The sequence below is a fragment of the Anolis carolinensis genome, chromosome 2, assembly GCF_035594765.1.
Source record: "Anolis carolinensis isolate JA03-04 chromosome 2, rAnoCar3.1.pri, whole genome shotgun sequence".
Classification (NCBI taxonomy): domain Eukaryota; kingdom Metazoa; phylum Chordata; class Lepidosauria; order Squamata; family Dactyloidae; genus Anolis; species Anolis carolinensis.
Window position 1 is genome coordinate 140,183,720 of NC_085842.1, and position 12,364 is coordinate 140,196,083.

A 12,364-nucleotide genomic window follows, 5' to 3' on the forward strand; every position below is an offset into this window, starting at 1 on the left:
CCGTGTGGAAGAGGCCTCAGTGCCATTGTGCCTGCATAGAGTCTGATACTTATGAAAAATGTGGAATTTCCATGGTTTAGACTCCGTACCCAAAGGATGTCTATTTCTGTATATCTAGAAAACTATATAAGGAAGAATATACATTTCGAAAGCATTTAAAAGTATGTAACTGGGTGCATGTCTTAAATATCACAACATAGACACCACATCAGTCTCCTGATGGGTTTATTTGTTATTCTGGAAATTAGAAATCATGGCATATACACTGTCATTCATCTAAGTTTAGATTTGTGCTATTGAAATTAGGAATAGTGTGGAATGCCTATACAAGATAAAATCAATTTGCTAATTATATCTAGACCACAACTAAGTGGATTAATTGCTGAGTGGTAAATTATCACTTGTGTATATTACATGGATTCAAGCAGTCTACTTTAGTAGGAACCAGCAATTAAATTTAAGTCATTGTGTTAAGATTTAATCCCCTCTTTGCCATGCTTAATGCCATGGGCAGTGGACAGGTTTCTGCACATTGGCATTGCATTTTTGGATCCTGGAAAAACTGCTCTGTTTTTGCATGTATAATCTCATGGATTTAATCCCTAGCATCTCCTGTTCAAAGCATAGCAGGATTGAGAAAAATATCTGCCTGAGATTTTGGAGAATCTCTGCCTGTTACAGTAGTAGATAGTATTGCTTTTGTATAGACTGGTGTGAAGCCCACTTTACAAAGGTTTCTTCAGATGGGGGAAAAATATTTTCCTTTATATCCCACCTCTGTAACCAATTTAAACCTGGAAGTCACAGTTGTTCCTAATCCAAGATTGCAGGGATCTTTTTGGACTCTTTAAATCTCATTCAGTGATTTAGAGAAACAGTCTTCATACTGAACGAAACAGTAACTGAGTTTATTTATTGAGATCTTGCAACAGAAGAGTGTTGGTTACATTTGTATATTGCTTTCTTGGTTGAATAACATTGTTTCATTACAGAAGGAAAGCTGTATTTTCATACAAATCTTTATACACAAAAAAATTCACTTGTTTACCATGCAGGAGCAGACTCAACTATTTTCAACTTATTCTAACTTTCATGACCTAGCAGTTGGCTTTCCACGTCCTAACTGACTTTAGAATGTTTGGGTTTTTTCTCCAACTGCTGTTTCTTGGCTATCTCCCCTTTCAAATTCTAGCATCTGCTCATTTACACATGACCAATCAGGTAATTCCTATGTAAATTAGCTCCTCCCTTGGTGCTACCTTCTAAGAGTCACAAAATGGCTGTTCGCACACCAGCCCTGCAAGGTAGGTCATGTTTCAACATTAACAATCGTATCCAAAATTTACACTATAATTCAGCATTTCGCTACAACTGGTAGTCTGACTCAGTATATTGTATCTCTTCAATATCTGCTAGTTTTGTTTGGCATAAATTCTCAGAGACTTCTTTAGATACAAGTTGCCTTCAGGCCACAAAACCTTATGTCTATTGAAATGTGTTAGTCTTTAAGGTGTCACAAGGTAACTTTTTTACACCAGCAGCCTATTCCAGCTCTTCCTCTGGTAATTACATGTGGAGGAGCTTTGATTGCTGCTTCCCAGCAAATGTGTATGAAGCAGAAGACATGTGTTCGCAGTCATCAGATATAAAATTCATTGTGTGAGCTGCATACAGAAATTCCATAGAGGGATTTCACTGTATTTGAAGAAAGTCTTAATATATAGAAATAAGATACCAGCAAATGTAATGGAGCTTTAACAGTGTGTTTTGTTTGGGGACTACTACTTGTCCTGCTGTTCAGAATATCTGGAAAAGACCAACAATTCAGAAATTCTGTAGATTTGTCCTTAAGTTGCATTTGTAAGCCAGAACAGGTACATTTTAAGTGTAATTCCACCCATAGATATATGTGTGTGTGTGTGTGTGTGTGTGTGTAAAAACTTTGGATAACATAGGGAAGGTTAACACCCTTGTGGTGTTTGTTTTGCTGTCTGTGCCCCTGTTCTGTTCAGAAGATTCCACCTCACTCTCTTTCCTTGTGATAATCAAATTTTGAAAAAAATTGGCTTGTTGTGGAAAGAGGCTTGATGATAAAGCTTCAGTTGAGACACTTTTCCTCATGATAACTCTTTCAGGAATGAATTTCCCTTTTGGGGGGTAGATTTCCCTCAATTTCTGTTGTCTCACCCCTGTTCTTAACTATGAGTAGTTTGTAAGTCTCATGTTTGCAACTCTGGGACTGCCTGTATAGTAACACCTCCTTTTTATACATTTCTCTCAGAAATTTTACTGGATGGATTGAAGCAGTATTGGAGAATATTTAAATTTGTATTCAGATTCTGACAATATTTGTTTATGTAATTACATAAAATGTGCATGTTTGATACACTATAATTTATTATTTAGTCTGGTATAATATTTTGGTTTAGTACTTGAAAGTGCAGTTTGATACACATTGTGTGGTATATTAATAAACATAATAATAATTGAGTTATTTTGTGTAATAACAAATTAAACATTACCAGATGTTGCTGGTATGCTCAGTCTAATTCTTAAACACAATTAAATGTGCAAACTATTAGCTACTTAATAGCTATCATAGCAAGACACTCCTTTTATTTGGCCAATCCCTGCCAGCTAATCTTTAGTTTGTGATTTCAGAAGAGTTGATTTACATAGTTGGAGATCAGCATTTTCCTTTCTACTTTTTAGGCTTTAATTCAAAGGTAATGCTCAGTATATTGTTGGGTTGCAATTCCTCTCTCCTTGATCAGTAGTCATGCTGGCCATAGTTGATGGGAGCCACAGTCCAACAACATATGGAAGGCCACATGTTCGTCATCTCAAGAATTATATTCAGATAAGATTCTGTGGGGAAATGGCAATGATTGGAACACATTCTTCCATTTTTTATGAAGCAGGAAAATAGGACACAAGAGTCTGCTCACTAGTTCCCTGACTGTGCAGGTATACAGTCACAACAGGTTGCAACCGTGTTCTGATTATATACTTGGCATTGCCCCATGGAAGGAGTGCTAATTCTACAGTGAAGTGAATGTTTTTAGGCATTTCAATGTTATGATAACAAAACGTATTTCAAATCATTCTTGTGGTTGAAATGTTACAAGATATGTTTTTAAACTTTCTCATTGTAAGTAAAACTTACACTAAAGATATGGTGAACCATCCTGTGGAGTTATTTTGCATGTTTACAAGTAATCACATCAGTAAATTGACTAACTTGGATAATTTAATATCAAGTCACAGTATGGTAAATCTCCAGTTTTATTAGTGTAACTTCTCGTCATTTTGGACATATGATAATCCTAAGGTTACCCAGGTGTGAGAGAGTGTGTTTTGCTGAAGATCATCTAGTAGGTTTCTATGCCTGAGTAGGAATTGTAATTCATAAGCAAGATTTTGGTGAATAGTTATTAGATGTTCTGCTTATAGACTGTCTTGGAAGCATATATGCACCTGTTAAATGCTCAGTCTTTTGATAAATTAGATTCTGTATTTTCAGTTGGCAGAATAATGCAGTCTTCTACTTCTTGGGACACCACTCCCATTTTTTCCTTCGGTTTTGTTCCATTTTAGATTATTATAGCTTAATGCTTTACATGTCATATGTACACCTTCCTTCTGCTTTATTATTACCAAAATTTTAATCAATTATTTCAATTTTAAAGTCATTATAAAATATGAAAACAGAATCAATAATAACCATTGGTTTTATTTCCATCTGCTTATATAACATGGATGTAGTGAAATATCCCATCTCATTTAACAAAGGCAAACAGCGCCTGCTGCAGATCTGAAAGGTCCTTTAGTACTAATGGGAAACTGTGAAAGACTATAAGTTACTTTACTGGGAGAGCTAGATGCTTTTGTGATCTCTGTCTTCCTGACACATTTTTCTTTCCCCTTCCCCGCATGTGTTGCACACATGACTGAAGCAACCTCCCGTGGAAATGTATCTTTTGAATTTGCTCACTGATGGTTCTTCTCTCTTTCCTTAAAAAGGTGTTCAGTTTTCAGGAAATATAATGTTGAGTTCTGGGTGGCAAATTATGTCAATGGTTGGGCTACATGAATGTGCTCGGTGTGCTTCCAAGCTGTTGTGAAATGCTTTCTTTTGATTTGTATATGATTCTAAATTCTCATATCATGTTTTATCTTGTTGTAGAGATTGTCCACAGCAACTAGTTGCAGAGAGTTCAGAGCAACATTTTAATACTGTTTACAACAGTAAAGTATTTTAAAGTATTTTATTTCATACCTGTTTCTGTAATTTTTCCAGAAATGAATACGCCTGGCCTGGAAATTTCATTTTATTGGCGAGTTGCACATGCTTATAATCATTATGTTCAGTGTCAGGAGGTGTAATATTTCTCCCTTTTTAGGGTGCATCTACATCCTAAATAATGCAGTTTAAAACCATTTTAACTTCTATTGCTCAATGCTATGGAATCATGAGAGTTGTAGTTTTAAAAGGTCTTTAGCTTTTTCTGCCAAAGAGTACTGGAGTATCACCTAAGTCCAACTTTTAAGATTCCATAGCATTGAGCCATGGCAGTTAAAGTGGTGGCAAAATGCATTAATTCTACAATGTGAATGCTCCCTTACTGCAATTTGATCTGAACATATATTTCTTCATGTTTACGTGTAATAGCATTTAAATTGTTGGACCATTTCTGTGTGGCATATGATAAGAAAACCGTAAGGCTTTGGTGTGGTTAAAACCCAAAAGCATGGGAGATTGGCTGTGTTTTTCTTCCCATTTTTCAAGATGTGATTAATAAAAGTATGATTGTAAAAGGCAGAGGCAACATAATCAAATTGTGCTAAAGCATTTTGCCAAATATGCAGAAAAATGACCAATTAAACCAGATGGTCTGCTGTCACCTCCAGAAACTTCTTGTGATGATTGAATAAAATATCTACTGCTTATACCATTCCATATAGCTCTTAAAATTATCAACAGAATATGTATCAGATGACAGTGTGGCAAAGTGTTGTGAGCATTGAACTCCGACTTTGAATCCCTGCTTGTCCATAGAAACCTTGGGCAATCCCACTCTTTCCATTTTAGAAGAATGCAAAGAAACCCTTTTGCACAAATCTTGTACAAAAACAAAACAAAACATAATAGTTTCACCTTTGGGTTACCATAAAACATAAAACAAATTGAAGGCACACAACAATAACAATAATGGTAGATGGGCTAACCCAGGGGTCCTCAAACTTTTAAAGCAGAGGGCCTGTCCACAATCCTTCAGACTGTGGAGGGGCCGAATTATCATTTGGGGGGGAAAAAACGGACAAATTCCTATGCACACTGCACATGTCTTATTTGTAGTGCAAAACAACAACAATGAAAAAACAATACAATATTTAAAAATGAAAACATTTGTAACCAGCATAAACCTATCAGGATTTCAATGGGAAGTGTGGGCCTGCTTCTGCCCAATGAGATAGTCAAGTGAATTAGGATTGTTGTTGTTGTGTGCCTTCAAGTCATTTCAGACTTTGGGCGAGCCTAAGTCTAAAATTATCTATTTATTCATTTACTACATTTATTTATTACATTTATATCCTGCCCTTCTCACCCTGAAGGGGACTCAGAGCAACTGTATGTACATACAATATATTATATTATTAATATAGCACAATATTAGCATTATATATTACTATATTGAACTATACCACTATATTGTAATATTATATGTAATATATAACATATAATTAATATTATTATATGGTATTATTATTAATGTTATATTGTATAAAATTATAATATTATTATCAATATTATATGTATATACAATATATTATATTATTAAAAATGATATAAAATATTATAAAACTGAGTGCAGGGGCCAGGTAAATGACCTTGGAGGGCTGCATCTGGCCCCCAGGCCTTAGTTTGGGGACCCCTGCACTATACTGAAATATTATATGTAATATATAACATATAATTAATATTATTATATGGTATTAGTATTATATTGTATAACATTATAATATTATTATCAATATTATATGTAAATACAATATATTATTAAAAATGATATAAAATATTATATTATAAAACTGAGGGCAGGGGCCAGGTAAATGACCTTGGAGGGCCGCATCCGGCCCCCGGGCCTTAGTTTGGGGACCCCTGGGCTAACCTATAGCTGAGTAGAGTATCCATGATTAAAGGCAGTGGGTTTTTGATATAATAAAATAAAATAATTATTTTATTATATATGAAAGGAAAAGTGAACAAGATAGACCATTCGTCTATTTCAGCTAGGCTATTATTTTGCCTTTACTTACGATGGTTGAGGTCCATGGGTCAACAAATAAGGCTGTCATTTTCATAGGTCATATTTATGTACTCCTGATTTTTCTCACCAGCACATTCAATGTGAGCATATTTTCTTCACTGACTGCTCTCAGTCAATCAGATTACACAAGAGAGAATAAGAACTGAATTCAAATGTTGTATTCTAGATGTATTACCAAAGACGTCCTCAGCAAATTTACTACTGTATTGTTATATGACAATATGAAATTTAAAAAGCAATATGGCAAAACCGTAAGTTTTATGACTGTATTATTAGTTTTCTTTTTTGCCAAATATGGAAATTGGTATTAGGTACAGAATATGTATGTATGTACCATCAAGTTACCAGTTGCTTTATGGAGTTCCCAAAATTTTCATAGGGTTTTCTCAAATAGGTTTTTGTCAGATCCATTCTCTGAAATGTTGCTTATGTATTTGTTTGTTATCTCCCAACCAAGTACAGACTAGGGGTGTCACTGTTTGGTTTCTAAGATTAAACAGTCATCTGGTATCTTGAGAGTATTAGGGTCCTTCAGAATTTAGCAGCTTGAAATGTTCAGGTTTCATTTAAAATAGTTAGAGAAGTTGATCTTAAAATGTGTAGAGAATGCTTAAGATATATTTTTTAAAAATGGCATATCAGTGGATATTGGTTTAGGTATTTAGTTGTTTCTTTTAAAAATTGGTAGAAGAAGCATACATTGTGGAAAATCAAAAAGGTTTCTTTGTGTAAGTTATATAAGTTGAAAAAATGTCTGCCTCTATGTAATAGATACGTAAAAATCAAAGCTTGATGTATACTGGTTGTGTGACTGTGTACGTAGACAATATGAAACATGACAATAATACTTATACATGTATCAGGAGAGCCTTTTCTTTAAAGTCCAAAGGTTGAATAGGAAAGTCTTCATTTATTCAAGACTGCATTTATTTTCAGATTTTTTTCCCTTGTAACTAATTTGCTGCAGACGACTAGTAAAAAACCATGTTTATTCTTAACATTTTATTTTAGTTAACCAATGAACTAATACTTAACCTCTTAAAGTTAACCTATGTGAAAACTCATCTGTAGTATAACTCCCGGAGACACTAGCTGTTGACAAGAAAACTGAGATTATCGGAATAATTTCTTTGGAAGTCATTTAACCTATGTCAAACATTTTGTTTGGTGTTTCACTTTTTAAAAATGAACGTTAAATGTTATTTTAAAGGTTATGAAAATATGTAATTCCAGCAAATGAACTAGAACTTATCTTTTTTGCTTTAGGCTTTCAGATAAACTTCTGTGAAAAAGCACAAAGTAAGCTACATGTTTTTATAGTATTTGCTATTTTATTTTATTTTTATATCATTCTTGGTTCTGGGAATGTGTCCACTGTTGATCTAACTAACCAGCCATGCATTAATACATGGGCAGAGCTTCCATTTTACATCGTACTTTAAAATGCGATTGCATATTTCTGTAAATACTACTTCAATGCAGTTTTTCCAACTTGAAAAATAACGATATGTGTTTCCATAGCATATACTGTATCTAAATTGTAATAAAGGGAAAATATTTGTACTTTTCCATAAATAAAATGTAGTGGAATCATTTCTCTTTGCTTAGGATTTGTCTTTGATAACTTTTTCAAAAAGTATTCATAACTACTTATATTGCTCTTTCAGTAATGACCTATACTTCAGTTAAATTTCCCCTTCTTATCAGATTGCTGAAGAACTGCTTTATATTTGTCAGGCGATAACTCCAATACTGTTTAGCCTTTCTGGCAGTGGCCCTTAATGAACTCATGGACTCCTCTTATCTTCAATTTTACGAGAGTTAGAAGAGTAAGGACCCTACAAGAGTGAAAAAACTGCAAATAAGCAAAGCTATTACTTTTATCTAAAAAAAAAATTTCTAAGAATTTTGAAGTCCTCTAATGCAATTCTATGCTCAACCTGCAGTTAATGAGAGAATTATGCTGGAGGACCTAGAGAGAACATATTAATCAAATTTGAAAATAATTCAAATCTGCAAACATTAAACTTGCAAATGTAGAGGGGCTGATTGTACTGGTAGATATGTTGGAAATGCTGGCCTTTAAAACTTGAATCTCAGACACATGAAAAACATGTGTCCTGCCATTCAGTCAGACTCCTACCTCGGAGTTTCAGATTTTATTTTTTAATGGTCCAGTATGTTTTCCATTACTAAATTTTATTTTTTGATGACTGAATACTTCTTGTAATGCCCAAATTTCTTCAAAGGTGAGGGGGAAAAACCTTTTGGATATTTTCAGCCCATGTTTGGATGTTTAATGGAAGTTCCTCACAATTAACTTTCATTGTTTCATTTTCTTATGGCTTTCCTTTTATAATTGCTATGTTCATTGTGTCTTTATGATTGCTTGCCATGCTTTAGTGGGAATTTTATTACAGACCAAAGCATAGCATTGCTAGCATTTCCCCCCTTACTTTGTAAATCTTGCATAGTTGAAAATGTCATTTATGCCTTAATTCAGATTGCATTATCATTTTTATTTGAATTTAATGGATGAATATATATATGTATACATACACACACATACATATTCATATTTATCTATCTCATTTAGAATTGATGAAAAGCTTATCAATAATGACTGCATTCCAGTTGGGATTTTATGTCTGATTATCTTGTTGGTGGGTTGTGTCAAGAAATACAAAGGAGTTTTTTGAGCCTATCACGTTATCACTTTACTTACAAAAAAAATCATAAATATATTTTTATTACTCACAATCTGGTACAATGGATCTCTATGATAAAAAAAGTGATGTTTGGGAGAATTTTGTCAGCAATCTTTGTATTGTGCAGAATCTTGATTTCCACCCCCTCAGCCCTCTTGTAACTGTTATAGACCGTGCTTTCCCCATGGTTGTTGAAGTCTTAGTACTTAGCAATGTGACTTCTAATTATTTAAATGGGTTTTAAAAGCAGGTAGCAGTTGCCAGGATCTCAGATCCATGGTATGGGAAGGTGGGCAAATGGCATGGGAAGGTGGTCAGGAGAGTGATAAGAATTTAGACCAGGGATTGGATCAAAGGCAGAGGTTTGGATATCGTTTTCGTCATATATTTGAATCAGTTTTGATCCAACTTTTCTCTGCCTTCAGCTGCTACTTAGTATCCTTTTAAAAGCTGATAGGAAAAGCCAGGTTGTCTTTTGGTTCTCTCCAGCAAGATGTTTGAATGAGATAAGGATTTTACTTTAGTCTCATTTTTCCTATGGCTTTTCCCCTCCTTATTACTGCTGGATTCTTATGCCTTATGGCTCACTAATCTCCAGTTATGTCATTTTGGAGCTCCCGTTTTTAGGAATGGGATAATCAAGCATCTCCTTAAAGAAGATGCCATCCATAATATTCCAAACCTACCAGAATGACTAAGTGGAGATTGGCTAATTTGGATGGTAGTGAAAATCTTAATATAAAATGTAACATATGTATGTAGAGTAGAACTGATATAAATATTTTGTCTATAATGAATTAGATTCATTAAATTCATTAGATATTGTCATCTTACCTAGCAGACTATTTCTATTTATGAAAATTTATCTAGGGTACTAAGTCTGTTGAACTGATTTTAAGTAGAAAATAACCCCAGTATCTATTTTCTAGTAGTTTTAAATGTAAAGTTTAACAGCGTGGCGCTCTCTCTCTCTCTCTCTCTCTCTCTCTCTCTCTCTCTCTCTTTTTTTGCAGAAAATATTCTGCTGGGAGAAGAAGTATACTGATAATTTTAGAAGGCCATTGTGTTTATATTATAGTAAAGGATAACTGAAACTCCTTTTACCACAACTAATTGGGAAAAAGAACTAAAAACCTTATTGCAAAATTCAGAAGATGTTTTACATTGCTACAGCTAAAAAAAACCTCACAGAAATGAATAGAACCATGTTAGTTTTGTTCATACTTGGTCAGGTGTCTAGGCTAGACATAGAGTAATTCCCCCAAACAATGACAGCAGAGTCCTTATAGAACCAGTTCAGTTCTGTCAAGTATGTAATTTTTGTTTCCTGCAGTCTTTTAATAAATATAGTAGATTAGCCCCACATAGAATAAACCAATGGTTTGAAGATTCTTTTTCATTCTTCCTATATGTTACCATTTTTTTAAACCCTGCTACAGACCGAGAGGGGACACTTTCCTTCAGGTCAGTGTAGTTTAGTGGTTAGAGTGCTAGACTAACTGGGAAAATCCAGGTTCTGGTCCTTGCTCAATCATGAAGTTGATTAGCTGACATTGGGCTGGTCCCTGATTCTCACTTTTTTTTTTTTTGGGTTAGGGTAAAAAATTGAAGGGGAGAAGCATGATTTATTTGGAAGGAAAAAATGCGAATATCAGTAGTAACAATAATTTGTTGTCTGGGCAACTTCTAGCCCTGTCTATAGCTATGCCCATCTTGTTAATGCTGCCATGACACAAGAACACTGTCATGAGTGCAGTTTGCTTTGTTTTTTGTTTTCCCTATGGTTTTTTTGGAGCTTCCTGGCAAGTTCTTACACTTGCTTTAACCCTATCTGTTATTCCCAAGCTTAAGATAGGGAGATCAATAAATACATGGTCATAACCTGCTTCTGGGGGACTAAAGAGGGCATTAGTCTGATCAGAACTTTCCACTGAAGTACAGATGGTAAGGGGCATGGCTTCAGTCAGGATGGCAATCATGAATGCTCCAGATTTTTCTGGACTTCCTAATGCTCCTCACCATTAATTATCCTTACATGAAGAAATACATGCTTCTCACTCAAATCCATTTGGCAGTTTCAGTTAGAGTAGACTCATTGAAAGCTTAAGATCGATGTAGATGCTATATTATCATTCAGCAACCAAGGTAGTTGATCAATTTTTTCAGTTTAACAACCTCTGAAGGGCTTCATGATTGGTGTCTCTGAACTAGAAAGCCAGAATTTAAGAAACAATGTTAAGAACAGAGTCTTCTCTTTTGCAGGGGGCACAAACAGAGTTTTTGATGTTAAGTGTGAACCAAATCAGCCAGAGTTTTTGAGACAGTATGAATTAATGCAGAAGTTGCCCCAGGGTTTTTCACTTTCTCTATTAATTTACAATCTTTTGGTTATATTGCTGGTATGTATCTGGCTATGAAAGTTACAACCTTTTCAAAATTAGTCAGAACTTTCATTAATTTGTCCAAAACAATATTGGTAATGTTTGTATATACTGTATGATGGCGAAAAAAATCTAATGATGTCAAGATTAGCTGGTAAATTTTACGGTTCTTGGAATGTTCTCTTCAATCTAAGGAGAATGCAGGTCAGAATGCTTTCTTGGCATTTCACCACATAACTTATTAAATTGGTAAGGATCTAGACTTGCCCTTCTGTGATAAGAATGTTGATGAGATGGTGCAAAAAGGCAGTTTTAAACTATGCCCTCTGCAGTCGCCCTTGCCATCTGTTGCACTATTCCAAATGCCCTCCCAAATCTCTAAAGCAGATTTTTATGGGTGCAGAGGACTGGTAGTTGGAGGAAAATTCATGAAAACTGGTATAATTTTAGCCAGGATAAAGGACTGTGCCTACCAAATTTTATAACTTAGGCCAGCACTGCCAACTATCCCATGATTCAATGGGGAAAAAAGGAAAAAAATCTTTTGAGGAAATGCCCAAAGAAATCTCTAGGGTGGTGCGGGAGCAGCAAAATGGATATTATATTCAGTTGCAGCTTCCCAGAATTATTGGTTCTAAAGTTAAATGTTAATTAGAAATGCAGGAAGCAATATTTGCCAAAAAAAGCAAATCCAGATTTGGGTTGGTTATGTACCCCTTCTACAACAGGGAAGAGCAAAGTGCATTTTGAAGGCTACATGCATCCTCTCCTCCCCTCAGGCCACTGTGGAGGTCAAAACAAAATTAGCAAAATAATTTTTTTTTGCGTCTATATGTGTTCTGGAGGCCTGGAAAGACCTCAGAACATAATGAGAATGCCCTTTGCTCCCTAAAGGGCTTTTGAGGGCACTTTTTGTTTGGAAGTAAGTACAGTAGGATTGGCA

General features: G+C 34.8%; 1 protein-coding gene across 5 annotated transcripts in view; it reads left to right on the top strand.

Annotated features, from left to right (window-relative positions):
* Positions 1-12,364, top strand: part of map2k4 (mitogen-activated protein kinase kinase 4) — a 56,240-nt gene that overhangs the window by 3,636 nt on the left and 40,240 nt on the right. For 2 of the 5 annotated variants that reach the window (XM_008104315.3, XM_008104317.3), the window contains exon 2: positions 7,599-7,631. The exons of the other annotated variants lie outside the window; for them this stretch is intronic. In XM_008104315.3, coding sequence (XP_008102522.1) covers positions 7,599-7,631 — 33 coding nt within the window. The remainder of the gene's footprint in view (positions 1-7,598; positions 7,632-12,364) is intronic. 5 annotated transcript variants of the gene reach the window in all.